Consider the following 18,145-nt stretch of genomic DNA (forward strand, 5'->3'; position numbering starts at 1 on the left):
ATTATTTGAGTTAATTCATATTTAAATACTGCAAGTATTATTTATAAATATCTGGCATACTTTGAAGGGACTGTAAGCAATGCAATGGCACATCTGTCCTGACACTGTGGTGATCTATGTGAAGGAATGGAAATGTCCTAGACAGAACATCTGATAAGAAAGTTATGATGAACATGGTCCATGCTGCCTGGAGATTTTTTTTCAAGTACTTTTTCAGAATTTTTCAAGAACTTCCACAAACTTTTAAGGAGTATTTTATCTTATGCAAAACGAATTCTTCTCATAAGTTACTTTATTTTTTACAACATAAATAGATTGAAGAAAAAAAGGAACCAACTCCACATATGGACAGATATGTAACACTTGTTATCAATGCTCTGAGAATTGAGTGCAAAGTTGATAGCAGACAAATTTAATCATGTGATCCTCTCAAATTAAGCTTTAAGACTCCTTCTCCTTTAGTGGAAACATCAATAACCGTTTAATATGTTTTGCACATTACTTTGTAATTGATCCTCCCAACTTTGCAAATACATTAATATTAAAATATTATTAAGGTAAAATTTGACATATAATATATATATATATACATAATTTTAACATTTTGCATTTCCTCCTATAAATTCAAGGAACTTTCAACATAAAGCCATTTTATCTTTTCAAATTCAAACATTTTTTAAATACAATCCCTAAAACTTTAGGATCTTTTGAGGCTATAATATATATTTTCTTTTTATATACAGGGTGCAGATTTTAGATATCACTGAGAGTTAATGAGTAGTGTGTATAAAAAAAAGATGTAAACTGAGCATTCTGGGGGTCCAAACTGAAGTCTGCAAGAATGAGGCAAATCAATTTGTGGCAAATAATATAGAATAAAAACACATCCACACACGATACTTACTGATGGCACATGCTTTGATATACAGGTACAATGAAAGTAGAAACAGCAATGCACATAGGAGATCAGCTCTTCCAACTACACCAGCTACCTAAAAAGATAAGCTGGAATTATTGTAAAAAGAAAATGCACAAAAGGATAGAGAACAAAGATTTCACAGAATGGGTTGTGCATTTCATCCCTGCATTATACTTTCAGGTACCCCCCACTGTATCTGACTTGCAAAATCTTTAACTTGAATTCAGTGCTTCAATTCATAAATTTAATACAAAAAACTAGCATACAAATTTAACTCAAAATCACTTTAAGAAACCTTTACCACAAAAGACTTCAACAAATTGCTTCAGTACACAAAATGTGACACAAATCTTTAACATAAAACAAAAAAACTTTAATGCAATAAACTTAAGCACAAATCTGAACACAAAAAACTAGCCAACAAATTTACTCTGAAAATATTGTGACTACCCAGATGGATGCTAGTGATACTAATGATTTACAATTTTAAAAGATTATATTGTAAATGCCTATAGACAAAATTGTAAATTATTGTAAATTAATGTTTGATATGTTGGCAGCAAAATAATTTTGTTATATGTGACAGTCAATTTCCTAAAATTTAAATTATTAACCGAGAATCAGTTTGGACTGCCTCTGTAATATAAAACCCTTGTACCATAGAACCCAAGTACACTGAATGTTATTTTGCAGGATAACTGTGTTGGTACCAAAGAATACATGTACATGTTATTTTGTAGGATAATTGATTGAGTACCAAAGAATACATGTACATGTTATTTTGCAGGATAATTAATTAAGTACAAAAGACTACATGTATATGTTGCTTTATAGAATAATTGATTGAGTACCAAAGAATACATGTACATGTTATTCTGTAAGATAATTAAGTACGAAAGGATACATGTATATGTTATTCTGTAAGATAATTGATTGAGTACCAAAAGAATACAAGTACATGTTATTCTGTAAGATAATTAAAGAATACATGTATATGCCATTCTGTAAGATAATTGATTGAGTACCAAATAACACATTTACATGCTATTCTGTAGGATAATTATTTAAGTACCAAAGAATAAATGTCCATGTTGTTTAATAGGATAACTGATTGAGAACCAAAGAATACATGTACAGGTTATTATGTAAGATAATTGATTGAGTGCCAAATAATACATATATATGTTGTTTTGTAGGATTATTGACTGAGTACCAAAGAATACATTTACATGTTATTCTGTAAGATAATTGACCGAGTACCAAAGAATACATGTATATGTTGTTTTGTAGGATAATTGATTTAGTACCAAAGAATACATGTGTATGTTGTTTTGTAGGATAAATAATTAAGTACTAAAGAATACATGTATATGTTGTTTTGTAAGATGATTGATTGAATACCAAAGAATACATGTATATGTTGTTTTGTAGGATAATTGATTTAGTACCAAAGAATACATGTATATGTTGTTTTGTAGGATGATTGATTGAATACCAAAGAATACATGTATATGTTGTTTTGTAGGGTAATTGATTGAATACCAAAGAATACATGTATATGTTGTTTTGTAGGATGATTGATTGAGTACCAAAGAATACACATATATGTTGTTTTGTAGGATAAATAATTAAGTACCAAAGAATACATGCATATGTTGTTTTGTAGGGTAGTTGATTGAATACCATAGAATACATGTATATTTTATTTTGTAGGATAACTGACTGAGTGCCAAAGAATACATGTAACAATTTAACAATTTTTCAGTCGTATTGCTACGATGTCTGCAATGTGGCAGTTTATAATAATGTCTAGTACTGGGGCATCATGCTGCAGACATGTAGCATTATGACCCACCCAGTCACATTATCCTGACACCAGGTCAACCAGTCATAACATCAACCTCTTGATGCTAAGCACCAAGCGAGGCAACTGTTAGTACCATTTCTGTAAGTCTTTGCTATGACTTGGCTATCGATTGAACCCACGACCTCCCGCATCTGAAGCGGACGCTCTAACCACTAGGCCACCGGAGCAGTGATAATTTTAGTCAATTTAATGATAAGACTGAAAGCTTAAATTTAATTCAGTGAAGTACATTAATTAAAACCTTCAAAAAACATAAAGAAGGTTCCAACTGTTACAAAGTTTAAAAAGGATGAAAACTGATAACACTGCACACACCAACTCTAATGCTACCATATTTTCTATATGTCTTCAGACACTGTTTATGGACACAATGGTTTTAGTGCAGCCAAATTATAATTGTAATGTCATGTAATTTTCAGTCATCATTTCAAACAATTTCATTTATATGCTGATATTTTCGGATGCAACTATAGATCCACAATGATGTGACTGACTGATACATCTTTCAAAAAGTGGGGTAATACATGTAGCTTGCATTAGAAATAGCCTCAACAAGTTACATGGTTATGATTTGACTCAAATGCTAAAATAAAAAAATATCTCATGTTTTACTGAAAGAGAAAATCATTAAAGTGAAGTCTTTATCTAAAAAAATTTTATTAATGCCTTCAATGTGGAAAATACTAAAACCCACACCAAGTCACCTATACAGGAATATTAGTTTCAGTGGATATATATATATATATATATCTAGAGTGAGGTGTGGGAAAAAATTCAAGATAAAAGATTTCATCTTGATGGTGTTCACTTTTAATAAAGGTTGACATATTTTTTCAAAACAACCAAAAACAGAAAACATTGGCACAAAACATTATTATTTCATGTGTTGTATACTGTTCTGATTTTTTATATATATGTATTGGAATTTAATTTAGTTTGGTATTAGTCTTATTCAAGCTTGGATACCCAACTACACACACGGGGATCAGAATTCAAGCTTGGATGCCAGACTACACACACTGGGATCAGACTCAAGTTTGGGTACCAGACTACACGCACTGGGATCAGTTCGATGGTTCTGTACATGACTGTTTGCATGTTATAGTTTTATCTAGAGTGGAGGTGTGGGAAAAAATTCAAGATGAAAGATTTCATCTTGGTGGTGTTCACTTTTAATAAAGGTTGACATATTCTTTTAATGTTTTACAACTGAGACTTATTTGCCTACAGCTAGGTGAATAATATAGTTGTACATAAATGTTATTCAGTACATGTATATACGTGTTGGCAAGCTACAGTAATGCACAGAAAAATGTGGTTCTCCCAGACTTATGACAATATGGATCATGCATATATCTTGATGCATCTGTATCAGAAACATAAGTGCATAAAAGCAAATGTAAAAGACATGACACTTATTTCTGAATTTGTATTTGTTGTTTTTTTTTGTTGTAACTGAATGAAATATTTTAGAATGTTTTTGCACTGTTGAAAGAGTCATTATTTTTTTATTATAACTTAAAATCTTGTACAAATACAGTAAACATGTAAAGGTGTGCTGCCCACTTCACTAAGACTTGCTCTATGTCCTTCAGATGCCCCTATTGTTGACTGGTTACTGTCCTAACTATATTGTTGACTGGTTACTGTCCTAACTTTATTGTTGACTGGTTACTGTCCTAACTATATCGCTGACTGGTTACTGTCCTAACTATATTGTTGACTGGTTACTGTCCTAACTATATTGTTGACTGGTTACTGTCCTGCCAAGACCTTCTAAGCAAGGCAGTCAACATTTTCATGTTGTTGCTGTATTGGCTTTAAGGCCATTTTTCAGCACAAGATAAGATTATACATGGATTTAAAATATATTTTCTCCCAATTAAAAGTTCTAAGATTAATCAAAATATCAATTTTTTTACCTGATTCCAATTCATGCATTTATGAAATGCAACTTGTATGAAAATACAATGGTGTGAATTCTCCAGGATATTTACACTGTCATTTTCATGAGGTTTTTTTTCCTTCAATTTGTGAGGAGTTGGATGGACAATTTTATATCAGAACACTATGAAAAACTTCTTATAATATGTTTCAACAAACAATTGTGTGATAAACTAGTTTTAATGACTAAAGATGAAACTTACAATTTTTTTATCATTATTATCATCACAGTGGCAACAACCATGTGTTGCAACAATAGCACAGCATTGTACGTATTAGTACTGATTGTACAGGCAGAGATATTATTAATGAATTTTAAATTGCATGTCTGCCAGCATACATCATTGCCAAGAGCAGGCTGGTAAAATGCTTTTAATAACTAGATAATCTAAAAATGCTTCTAACTGCTCAACTGGATAAAATCAGTCAGGCACTTGATTAAGAGAGTAGATCTAGAAATCAAGCATTTTTATCATCAGATTGTTTATGTGACTGAGGTAATACTATAGTCTACTTCCAAGCCCTGTAACATCATCATTTACGATACACTGAAACAGGTGTTATTAAAGAAAAGAGAAAAGTGTAGTTCTGCAGTGATATAAAAAAATGTAGACTTCCTATTCACATTTTTAAAAAAGTGGGGAAAAACTAAATTTGTTAGACCTGATTTTGTTGGGCCAAAAATTACCAGATTTTAGAACTTCTGGCACTTGATCTTAAGCAAACCAGTCCAAATTGCACATAGACAGACAAACTACTGCAAAAAGTAGGATAAGTGATTTTGGAGTAAAAGGTGTCTGGACATGAAAATCATCCATCCAACAAGTAAAAAGAAAGTAAAATTTTCACACTTCTGCATATGCACAAGGTTATAGCCAATCAAAAATGACATCTTTTGTACAATGAAGCATCTGTTTAAACCAAAATATCTTGAAAGCGTATTTGGATGCAATCAGAAGTAACCCTCAAAATATACATTTCTTAGACCAGGCAAAAATGAAATGAATCTCCAGGTGACAATGGCTTAATGTCATAAATTTCATTATGCTCATAGCAAATAAATAGTGAAATTTTCATTAAATTACACGTTTTTAAAGAGAGATTTATTAAGCTGCATGCAATGGTGAAAACACTGCAATGAGGTTGAAATTTAATCAAAGTTTCATTCATGTTCAGCCATGTCAGTCAAACTTATCTCACACTTAAATTTCATCCAATCGGATTGCTTGATTCTAGATTTAAGTTTTATTCATGAGTCATGTTTTCTGAATGAAACCCTGGAGGCAAGCAATCAGATGATGTCCAACTTACACTTTCAGTGTGGATGGGATGAACAGCAAACAGGACAGCACACAACAAAGCTGACTTTGGTGCAGAGAATAACAGCTTCCCACTCTCGGCATCAAGGGCATAGCCTCCAAACAGGATGGAAAATATGCCTAGCATCAGGACACTGATGATGGCATTAAGGACAATATTTGGAACATGGAATGCAATGGGATTCAGGCCTCCTGATAACACATGGCTAAATCTGCAAAATGAAAAATAACCATCATTACATTGTGGTACATTGAATGCAATGGGATTCAGGCCTCCTGATAACACATGGCTAAATCTACAAAATGAAAAATAACCATCATAATACATTGTGGTACATGGAATGCAATGGGATTCAGGCCTCCTGATAACACATGGCTAAATCTGCAAAATGAAAAATAACCATCATAATACATTGTGGTACATGGAATGCAATGGGATTCAGGCCTCCTGATAACACATGGCTAAATCTGCAAAATGAAAAACAACCGTCATTACATTGTGGTACATGGAATGCCATGGGATTCAGGCCTCCTGGTTAATATATCACTAAATTTGTAAATGAAAAATAACCTTTATTAGATTGTGCCTTGATTCTAATATTGCATTAAGGAGAAGACCTACAACTTAAAACAAGAAGCACAAGTGTCCCTGTGATCATTCCCCCTGGCTGATATCTGCTCAACTGAGAAATCTGGATTAGTATAATGATTTAAGTATGAAACATTCTTCCAAAGGTACTAATTTTATAAAAACAAATGTTTCAAGGTTTTTCTGTCTCTTTAAGCACCATCATGTGTCCAATATAAAATGGTTGTTGTTGTAGGGTTTAACGCCATTTTTTAGCACACGATAGGCTATACATGGCAGCCAGTATTAATGGTGGAGGAAGAACCCCGAAAAAAAAACAGAAAGAACCACCAACCCATGAGAAGCTACTGGCAAGCTTTCTCACATACCCACATTAGCCCAATCTGAGACTCAAACCCACGCAGACAGAGGTATGATGGCAGTGATCTGTAACTGAGAGCGCTTTAGACCACTCTGGGCCCCAAAATACTTTGAATATGTTGATCTAATTCTATTCAGCATTCTTTGTAAATAATTTTAGCAGCTACATTTGATGATGGACTGGCATCATTTATAACAGTACAGAAGGCCTTAATTCAGCACAGAATTGTTTCTGTTATTCTGTATCATTCTGTGAAGTTGTTTTTGAGAAGTTATGGCATTTTCTACTTTTAGTAACACCAGCTTTATTTTGATGGCTGATTAACATAATCTGTATAAAATTCAAATCCATTTGTGCAAAGGATGATTTCTGTAAAATCATGTCAAATTCTGTTACCCTTAATTTATTTTTATCAAGTAACTGTAAAGTGTTTTTGTTTTTAGTAATGATTGCCATATTTTTGATGACAACTCAATATAATCTGTACAAAATATTAAAGTCCTTCATTCCAGGACAGTTTCTGTCAAAGTTGGTCAAATTCTGTGCTTTTGGAGAATAAATTGTTTAAAGTGTTTCTATTTATAGTACAGTGGTCATACCTGATGATGGATAGACATCATGTGTACAAACTGAATCGTCTTTACACTAGGTTGACTTCTGTCAATAAACCTTAATTAATGGCTGATAGTGAATCAGTATTAATTTGTTCAATCATGAAAGCACTGTATGTCAGAATGTTCTCTGTTAAATTTAATGTTGAGCATTACTGTGGAGAAATTGTTTGAAGAATTTTATATTTTTATTGATGGTGGCCATATCTGAGGGAAGATTGGCATCATCTATATAAATTTTAATGATCTACATGTCAGTCAAATGTGATCAAGATGCTGTTCAGTGGTACTGGCAAAGAGATTGTTTAAGAGATTTTCTATTTTTAGTAACAGTGGCCATATTGAATGGCAGATCAGCATCTGTTGTGCAAATCTGCAAGCCTTTAATACCAAATGTTTTAGTAAAATTCTCTTGAGAAGTCATAAAAAGGCTTTTTATTTTTAGAAATGGCACGCATGTATGATCGAGATCAGACAAATTTTGCTTAAGTTTACAAGGTCTTCATTCCAGGATGCTCTCAATCACATATGATCAAATTCTGCTAGCTTTGGAGAAGAAGTCATTGAAAGGCTTTTATATCTGTAGTAATGACAGCTATGTAGGACGGAAGTGTCACAAAAACCCATCAAAATAACAGTTTGTGTGAAACATGTTGCTAAGAGTGAACACAGGTTATACTCACTCAGCAATATTGATGTTGCGATTTTAAGGAAAAACATGAATTCCTGCAAGATACCCATGCTGCATGGAATGCAAACTGTCATACATACATTGATGTGTTTTGGGAATGGCAGTCAATTTAATGTTTAAAACAATACTACCACCTGTATGAGTACAAATCAAAGACCTGGCAAATTCAATACATATACCCTTGTTTTCGACCAAGTGAATAACATCAGTCAACGCCAATGCAGCCAACAACACTAAAACAATACTTCCATCTCTATGAGCACAAATAAAACACCTGTCAAGATTAATTGCTTTTGCCATGTTTATATTTGAGTGCTCCACATCAAAGCAAGCTGACACAGCCAACAACACTATGCAAATCGGGTATATTAAAGTACATATGAATGATCTGTTACTTAAACCGTCAAGTTGCACCATCAGTACATTCTGATGATCATGGCGTTAACACAGTAGCTTAAGAGTGGTAAAATTCAACTTAGATCCCCTTGGTTCCTGGACTTCCTAACCCATCAGAAGCTGCGAACATGGCGCAGGCGCTTGCTTACCAGGCAGCTAATGTTTGTGCCTGCCTCTTGTACACACCGACTTCAGCCACTAGACTTGACAGTATATAGAGTACAAAGAAGAATTAAAGTCACACTTCCACAAGTTATATACTAAATAGGTCATGGACGCCATTACGGAAGAAGATGTTACTGGTGACGATCAATGCATAGTATTAGTAAACCTTGCAACCTCATTAATTAAGCCAGTTCACACTGAATGGATAATTGCAGCTCACACGACAAGGCGTGAAAGACCAGACCTAATTATCAGTGGTTTTGAGAAAGCTGGACTTGTTTAATTCAGCAATTTGGGGATTATTTACCCGAGAATAATTTGTGAGTAAAATGAGACTTGATTGACACAATGCTGATACAGTGGCTTTGTCCAAAAATCTGTGAAGTGTGAGCTTTAATACTCTGCTGTAATTAGTGTTTCATTAATAAAAATGTTTCAAGAAATAGTTATAGTGTTTTACAGGATTGTTGTTCTTTTGGATTAAAAATGCATGGACAAAATGAAAAGTGCTTTCAGAAGGATCTGAAAGTTTTTTTTTAAAAGTTGTACTCAAATGAAGGATTGATTTGAATAAGTATTAAATTTAATTTCAATTACTGTTCTTGTATATGTTTTTCCTTCATTTTCAGTATTAATATATTTGAATACCTTATGTTTTTTCTCTATTTTCTCTGCAGCCCTACCTACCTCACATATTAATTTAAGGCAGTGAGTGTAAAATTACAGCTATTGGATACCTTATCGAACATGTGCATTGAAACAATATGTGTGAGTGTGTGTGTGTGTGATTTGGATTTTTAACATAACTTTAACAATTTTCCAGTCATACCGCTAAAATGTCTGCAGCATGGCAGTTTATAGTGATGTCTAGCACTGGGGCATCATGCCCCAGCCATGTAGCATGATGTCCCACACAGTCACATTTATCCTGACACCAGGCCGACCAGTCCTAACACTAACCTCTTAATGCTGAGTGTCAAGCGAGGCAGCTGTTAGTACCTTTTTTATAAGTCTTTGGTATGACTCTGTCGGGGATCAAACCCACATCCTCCTGCATACAGGGCAGACACTCTAACCACTAGGCCAGTTCCGGAGTGGTTGCATTGAAACAATATAAAATGATTTATAATTCTTGTTTCAAAAGGTTAAAATAAAAAATGTAAAAGCTAATATTTAATTACCAGACTGACCTTGATTTATCAAAATTTATACATACTAGGTATTTAGTGTTGTTGTTGTTTAATTGTTTGTTTGTCTTAACACACACAATTAATTTACAAATACATTAATTTATTGGGAGGTTGTCAGTGTCAACAAGAAATAGAAAACTGTACAAAGATGATGACTCAGTTGCAGTGCCTGTTCAAACTATTTCTATGTGGAAAAAACCTTGGCAATACAAGAAAATCACTTGAACCTTTATTTAAAGCCACAGAACATTCTGATGTGTTATTGCCAGCGACGGATTCTTCTGATGCAGGTATGATACTGTATAATGTTCAACATGTTCAGAATATAATACTTTATACTGTACGTTTGTACGTCAATAATAACTTTATACTGTACATTTGTACATGTCAATTCTAAATCTGTTTGAAAGTGGAAATTAAATTAAGAACATTTTCAGCTGTCAGTTTTAGTTTATAGGCAAGTAACTTGTTCTGAAAATGTGTTCCATTCGAATTATACTGTTTGTAGTTGCTAGTTGTGCCTCCCTTCCAGGGGGTGACATATTGTTTTGGTAGTGTCTGTCCGTCCATCCATCATAAAATCTTGTGATAACACAGAGACCAAAATCTTTGATTGAATAGATTTGATATTTAGCATTGAATAGATTTGATATTTAGTAATGAATAGATTTGATATTTAGCCTGGTGAATTGTCATCATTGGAAGATGGTCATGTTATCATGCTGATACATCACTTTTTGGCAGGTTATTAACCTTCGTCTTTTTATACATATATGGGTGATGGGGAGACATGTTTTAAAAATCCATGTATAGTTGTCAGTTTCTTTCATGTTTAAAGGTACATGTATAGTCAAGCTCTTCATTCTCTGAAAAGATTTTTCTCTACAGTGATATGGAATTCACCATAGTAGATATATAAAAAACCAGAATTGATAGTTTCCTGTATCTTTGTTAAAAATACAAAACTTCAGACAATAGAGAAATATTCAGTTGTATTATTTGTTTTCTTTAAGGTTGTTCATCGGAATATCTTGATAAAGAATTGAGTACATGTATTAGCAGAGGTAATTCACCATCACCTTCTAGTCACCTGCAAAAAGATTGTATTCACCTCTTCATACTGAAAACCAAGATTCAGACTTGGAGGGCAGTAACGTGTCTGTTCACTTGTCTGATAGCTCTGACTTAAGCTCATCAGACTTGGATGATGATGAATCCCTATCTGATGAAGATGAAACTGAAGATGATGAATTCCCATCAAGAGAGGATGAAAATGAAAATGTAGATATCTAATCTACAGATAAAGATGTGAAATTGCCAGAGCTGGAATTGCAGGCTTTGTCCATTTTGTCTGGTTTCTTAAGAAATAATTTATCGTCAAGTGCTTGCAAGGATATTCTTGATACAATGAAGCAATTGTTTCCTAATACATAAGTAGGATCTGTTTTGGACTTTGGACAAATACTTTCTTATGTTGATAAATGTCCAATTAAAGAAGTACACTACTGTATTGTATGCAATGCAATTTTCCCTGTAGATAATGATGAATTCAGATGTAGCATGGAGAGTAAAATATGGGCATGAAATGACAGGGTAGTGCTTGTCAGGATGAAAGCACAACTTTCAAGATTCTAGACAGGAAAGTACCATATGTAAATACACTGATGCATGCCAAAACCTATACAGCCATGAGCTAAATACAACAACATAACCTACCAGTAAGCCAGTAAATTGTAAAATGTGGGTCACAGGGACTTTCGTTTTTGCAAGGATATAGTACTAATAAAGATGTAAATAATCATCAAATTTGGATCATAGTGACCTACATATTTAAACATGAAATATGGATCGTAATGATCTTTATATTTCTGATGACAGTGTAGTACTCATTAAAATGCCCCCTTATTAAAAGTTCATGATTCCAGATACATGTATAACATAAGGTATGCTGGATACAAAAAATCTGAGCTAAAAGCAGGAATTTAACGAAAAAAGTAAAAATAATTTACTTGTCGGTCTTTCTGATATGGTCCATCAATATGCTAGAAAGTCAAATGTGACTGCAATGAATCAAAGCATTCCATTTCATTTGTTATGCATGAACAAAGCATTTTGGTTTTCTTTGTTTTTAAAAAGTAAATTTTTAATGCTGAATCATTGAAATTATTTATACCTGCCAACCATTTGTGAATACTGATTACAAATTTGATATCATATGTAAATATTCCTAGCAATCTTTCTCTGCAAAAATGGAACTGAATAACGATGTCCAAAAGATAAATTACTTACTTACCTAAACGTCAACACAGTGAGTGGTCGGTATGATTTATGACTAGTTTTTGAATCCAGCTTGCTTCCCCAAAAATCATGGTAAAAGAGATCTGTGATGGAAGATTCTGGTAAAAGGTCTTTGTTGCCAACTACAGCCTCACTATCATCAAACACAAAGTCACCATCATAACTCACACAAAAACACACAACCGACACTGTGAACACAAGAACTGCAGCTGATCTGAATTTTAGTCTTGGAATCGGTAAAAAGTTCTCCGGATTCTTTTGTAACATCTGTTGATGACAGCTGTCGCCATTATGTTTCGTGTAGACACAATTCTGTTTAGTGTATGCAACACCATTCTGTTTTGAAACACCATTCTGTGTGGTGCTTGAAGAGAAATTTGTCAATGTTCCATTCATTTGCACCTTTCTCATTATCCTGATTCTTCATTCTGGAAATATAAGGAAATATAACATTAGCTTCAATTTAAAAGTGTATAGGCATTTTTGTGTGTCATTGAAAGAAAAATGTGAGCAGGTAAAACCATAAAAAAATGTCTAGTAACAGGGAACATTTTCTCATTATTCTAATATCTAAAAACTACCAGATAATATTTTCAGTTCAAATATTTCCATGCTATTTCTCACCACTGTATCGTATTTGTAGCACCAATGGCTAATTAGTCATGACTTAGACTTTGATTCTAATGGGCTAAAATACATCCCCTTTACAGAAAATGTGCAGGTCAGTTCACATCTGAAAAAATTATGGATCAAATCTACAGCCTGTAGTTGTTTAACTTAAATGCACAGGCAAATGTTGACGTTATCTATACAGGACTCTTCAACACTGTGTCATCTGACTGCTCACTGTGATAACATTCCTAAGTGTCTGAAATTACTTCAGATTATATATCCATTATTCAGTTGGAGCAAGTAAAGTTTCTTTTTATTTTACGATCAAACACATTGGCTAACAATATGTTGTTGTTGTTGTAGTTGTAGGGTTTAATGCCATTTTTCAGCACAAGATAAGTTATACATGGCAGCCAGTATAACTGGTGGAGGAAGAACCCAGGAAAACCCTGTGAAGAACCATCGACCCACAAGAAGCTACTCAGGGCAACATTTCTCACATATCCATGTCTTACAATATGTATATGCAGATTGAAGTGCTAGATTTTTTGCTGTATTTCATGCAATAAGATGTTAGTAATTTACTGTTTATTTTCTGCTGCATCTTGTGTATATTTGCACAGAAAATATCAGTTGTAACGTAATTCTCTTTCCTAATTGAAGGCAGAACAAACAGCTTATCAGAAAAAAAATGAGGAAAACAAAACTATACATATTGTGGGATTTCAACTTTGTTTGTCTGCAGCATAAGAGGTCTATAACTTGCCACTAGACCACTTTGGTATCAGAACTGGGGGTCAAGTTAAAAATGTGTGGGTCTCTGAATGAAGCACAAAGGACGGTAAAGGGAAACACTGATACATGAAAATTCATTCATTTTTGGAATAAAGTTACCTTTCCATAAGAAGCTGTGGAAGTTCAACGGTTAATATGTTGCCTTCATGACCAGAAGGGAACAGGTCCAATTCCCCCTATATAATAAGCCCGGTCTCACCAACATGGAGGGTCCATAATCAAAATAATTTACTTTTCTTGCCTATGCATGAAGTTGCAAACCAACCCTTTTAACATAAAACCACACCAAATCAATGGAGAATTATGTATTAGCTATAAATAATCATGGAGTCTCATTATGTCTGGAAAAGAAACAAGTCTCTGACTGGATTTGTTTTCTAAACAAAAACCTGTGCAGCAAGGTGCTCTTTTGTGTGAAAGGCCTAAAATATATGAAGGTCAAGGCCAAAATGATGAGTCCTTGATCAAAGTACGGCTGTAAAATATGTGACTTTGCCCACAAGGTCAAAGGGTTGTTTGCTCATGTCACAGAATAATTTGTCTTAGCTTCATAATTACTCTTATAACGTATAAATAAAATCCATCAATGTCTTTAAGAAATGTAAATGTAAGCAAACAAAGGAACTAATCAAAACCTGAATGCAAATTGCCATATGACCCTGACCTTGATATGAAGATCAAATATGTGAGAATGTGTGTCACAGAATGAATTGTCTCAACTTCATTATCATTCATTCAAAGTATGTATAAAATTCATCATGGGGTTTAGTTAATATAAACAACTGAAGAAAGTTTTAACCAAAACCTAAAGGAATACTTTTTATGATTGTGACCTTGGCCATAAAGAAAAAAGGGAAATGCACATGTCACTGACTGAATTGTCTTAGCTTCATAATGATTCTTGTAAGCATGATGAAAATCTGTCCAGGGGTTTAGGAAATATTTGTAAATGAAACATTTTGCCAAGCCTTTAACAAATTATCCATGCTGCCACCATCTGAAAACTGACTACACTTCCCACCAAGATGGCGAAAATCCATAGCTTGGTTTCCAGTTTCTCAACTAACATTATTTTTCACTTGTCAACACTACAATTTTGTTTTCTTGAAGAATAAAAATATAAATAAAAACTAAAATGAATTCCAGATTTTCTGTACATTATGACCAGTCTTGATTTCATTTTATTCCTATGTAACAGTATTATAAATCATGAACATTAAGATGTTTACTCTTTTACCCAAATATTTTATAGCACCTACTGGAACACAGACTAGAAAGGATGATTCAATAATATTTTGTGCACTGTAATGCAGTCAGCTTCAAATTGTTGTATCAGACCAATACAGATTACTTAATTAATTATACAGAGAGTGCATATCTAATTATCATATAAACGTGTTGTTGAGTAATAATGGCAATATTTTTCTCAAAGAAACAAACATTAATTCATGCAAATGTGGTTCACTTTCAATAAAAGGAAGAAAATAAATCTTATCACCAAAAATCTGCAAATAGATAATTTGTCTAACTATCTTACATCCCAGGTGTGAATAATAATAATAATAATAATAATAACAACAAAAGAAAGAAAAAAAGAGAGTATGAACTTAATATACCCTTTCTCACCTCTTATGACACTACACAATAAGATCTCAAGAGCTTTTGGGTATATTTAAGGTTTTGGAGGTTGACTGTCATAAATTCTGTCTTGAAAGACCACTGCTTTGAGTGACCACCTGTCTTGAGAGACTTGACTCCCACCATAAAAAATCTCATTCTTTTTTTATCATTTACCATGTTATTATACATTCCATATCCCCTTAAATATTTAATGGATACTTTCTTCAAGGAAGTATTTCTCTTTGTACATAGGGTAACTTCTGTTCAAAGCAATATGTATATTGGCGGGCACATTTGATATAAATTAACATGTTATTTACTTGAGTGGAGAATTTCATCTAGCCTGATTTTTCAAACTTTATGTGGTCTTCATCTGTTAAATCATCATTTATTTTTCTAAAAGTCAATTACAATACTGCTAATCTCCTATGTATTATTTTGAAAACATTCATTTGAATCTACATTTACAATGAATTCTTAATATGCTCATTCATTCAGCCACAATGAGGAGTTTCTTCTCTTCTAAGTATACAGGTACGATGACATGGGGTTCCCAACAGGGGCTTTTGAAACCACTGTGGTCACACTCTATGAGCACAATCTTTTGTTCTCACAAGGAGCTTAGAATTAAAATCCCTGCCTCAAACAAATGACCTGTGGTACAAGTAGTAGGTTTAACTGGTGGGAGCCTGATGAGTTCATCTACTGGTATGGCTTATTATTGACAACTGAACATCATATTCTAAATACAATGGTAGCAGGATTAATACCCAATTTTGTGCTGTAAAAACAAAAACAAAATATTACCTTAGGGATGTCACACAAATAAAAAAGCTTTGATTATCAGACAGGAGGGAAGAGCTGGGACATTTCATATGCAAGCAAGCTTCTACAGAGATTGGGGTCTAGAGGTGTACGCAAATGCAAGTGCAAGTCAGATGGCATAATATGCAAATGGTTCGTATGCATAAAAAAGAAGTATATTCATTCCGTCCATTATCATAAAACACAAGGAATTTATAAAATAATTGTGACATTCGCAGAATTTGACACAATTGTGAATGGGATTCCCATTTTTGCAGACTTTTCAAGAAATTTGGAAATCACTTGACAAGTCTATCAAGTTTTAATTTATGGTTTTCAAGTGCTCAAATGTACCTTATTATATCAGATCATTATTGTTCTCTAAACATTATACTCAAACAATCCTTTGCAAAATCAATCAATCTTTTGTAAAATCTGGTATCTAATTAAATCAAATTAGAACCTGGGACAAGAAATGATGGATTGAAGCATGCTTATTTCACTGAAAGCTCAGACTGAATATGCTATCCATTTAAATGCTGGAACTGGCAATCAATATTTCATCAAAACCTGGAACTGACATTTAATTTTAAATTAAAATGCACTACCACATTAACATTTGATACCAAAATAAAAGCTTAGACTTGCAATCACACACTCTCTCTGTTAAAAAGAAATCTAATGGATGCCACCACAGTCAGTCTCTTACCATATTGTACTCGCTTACAAGTCAAGTCAAACTGCAAGTAACAAAGAACCTGATCTGCTGTAACATAATGCACCTACAGATCAAGATCTATCCTGTTTGTTCTACTGATTACTCCTAGCAAACTGTATAGATTCATATCTTCTGGCCCATTATGCACTAGCAGAGGTATGTCTGTGCAGTTTGCAGTTGGACTTGTTTTATAAGCAAGTAAATATGGTATATTATCAATATGGTTTTTGACAAAACTGCATTTACAGCAAGTACTTTCACATCAACTTCAAAGAAGTGCAGCCTCTTTAATATATATCGGACAAGTCAATGTCCCAATAAGTTCAACAAGATCATGGGAGATTTGTAAGTTTTATCACCTGGATTTATTGTCTGTGTACACAAACAACAGCTAACACACACAAGTCACTTATCAATACAGGTGTTGAAACATACCTTTCATAGTACTGTAATAATTTGCAAATAATGTTCTGAAGTAAGTGGATCTAGACTTATTAGGACATGACCCATTCCCGGTATTTTGTCCAAATATGGTGAACTCTGTAAGTAAATGACACTAAAGAGACCAGTTTTCTTTCTTTACAGACAGATGATCTTCATAAACAAGTTAAATATGTAAATAGGCTCCCCAAAAAAGGGGCTGATAAACATTTTCTTTATTAACAGGTGTCCCCTACAGGAAGTGTTCACTAAGACAAGCTTCAATGGGGGCCCCGTGTGGTCTAAAGCGCTCTCCGTTATGGATCACTGCCATCTCACCTCTGTTTGCGTGGGTTCGAGTCTTGGATTCGGCAAATGTGGGTATGTGAGAAAGCTTGCCAATAAGCTTCTCATGGGTCGGTGGTTCTTTCCAGGGTTTCTCGGGTTCTTCCTCCACCATTAATACTGGCTGCCATGTATAGTCTATCATGTGCTGAAAAACGGCGTTAAACCCAACAACAACAAGAAGCTTCACTGCAGTGATCTGTAAAAGGATTTTAACACTGTTGGAAATACTGGCTTACGGTGGAAGGAGGCCTTGGAGCAATTTAAAAAAGCAGCCCCCTCCTGAATACGTTTGTTACCATTTCAATGCACTGCAGTGCCCCCAACTGTGTACAAGCTGGCAGAGGCCCTGAAGCAACCATTTCATCTGCTCCACCTTCGATCTGGCCTTGCTGTGGGGTAATTTTTGGTGGTTGTTCCCCGGGTTTTCCTGGGTTCTTCCTTCACCATTAATACTGGCCATTTTGCATAGCCTATCGTG

General features: G+C 33.9%; 1 protein-coding gene across 3 annotated transcripts in view; it reads right to left on the bottom strand.

Moving 5' to 3' along the window:
- Positions 1-18,145, bottom strand: part of LOC149799926 (protein O-mannosyl-transferase TMTC4-like) — a 117,184-nt gene that overhangs the window by 56,449 nt on the left and 42,590 nt on the right. For 2 of the 3 annotated variants that reach the window (XM_089959382.1, XM_089959381.1), the window contains exons 2-4: positions 12,346-12,778; positions 6,042-6,261; positions 905-992 (exon numbers count right to left, since the gene is read on the bottom strand). In XM_089959382.1, the coding sequence (XP_089815508.1) occupies positions 905-992; positions 6,042-6,261; positions 12,346-12,761 (724 nt within the window). In that variant the 5' untranslated portion in view covers positions 12,762-12,778. Of the gene's footprint in view, positions 1-904; positions 993-6,041; positions 6,262-12,345; positions 12,779-12,974; positions 13,110-18,145 lie in introns of those variants that run through there. The other variant, XM_089959383.1, reaches the window with a different exon arrangement.

Source organism: Sinohyriopsis cumingii, chromosome 5, assembly GCF_028554795.1.
Source record: "Sinohyriopsis cumingii isolate HCF-2022 chromosome 5, ASM2855479v2, whole genome shotgun sequence".
In the NCBI taxonomy this organism is placed as follows: domain Eukaryota; kingdom Metazoa; phylum Mollusca; class Bivalvia; order Unionida; family Unionidae; genus Sinohyriopsis; species Sinohyriopsis cumingii.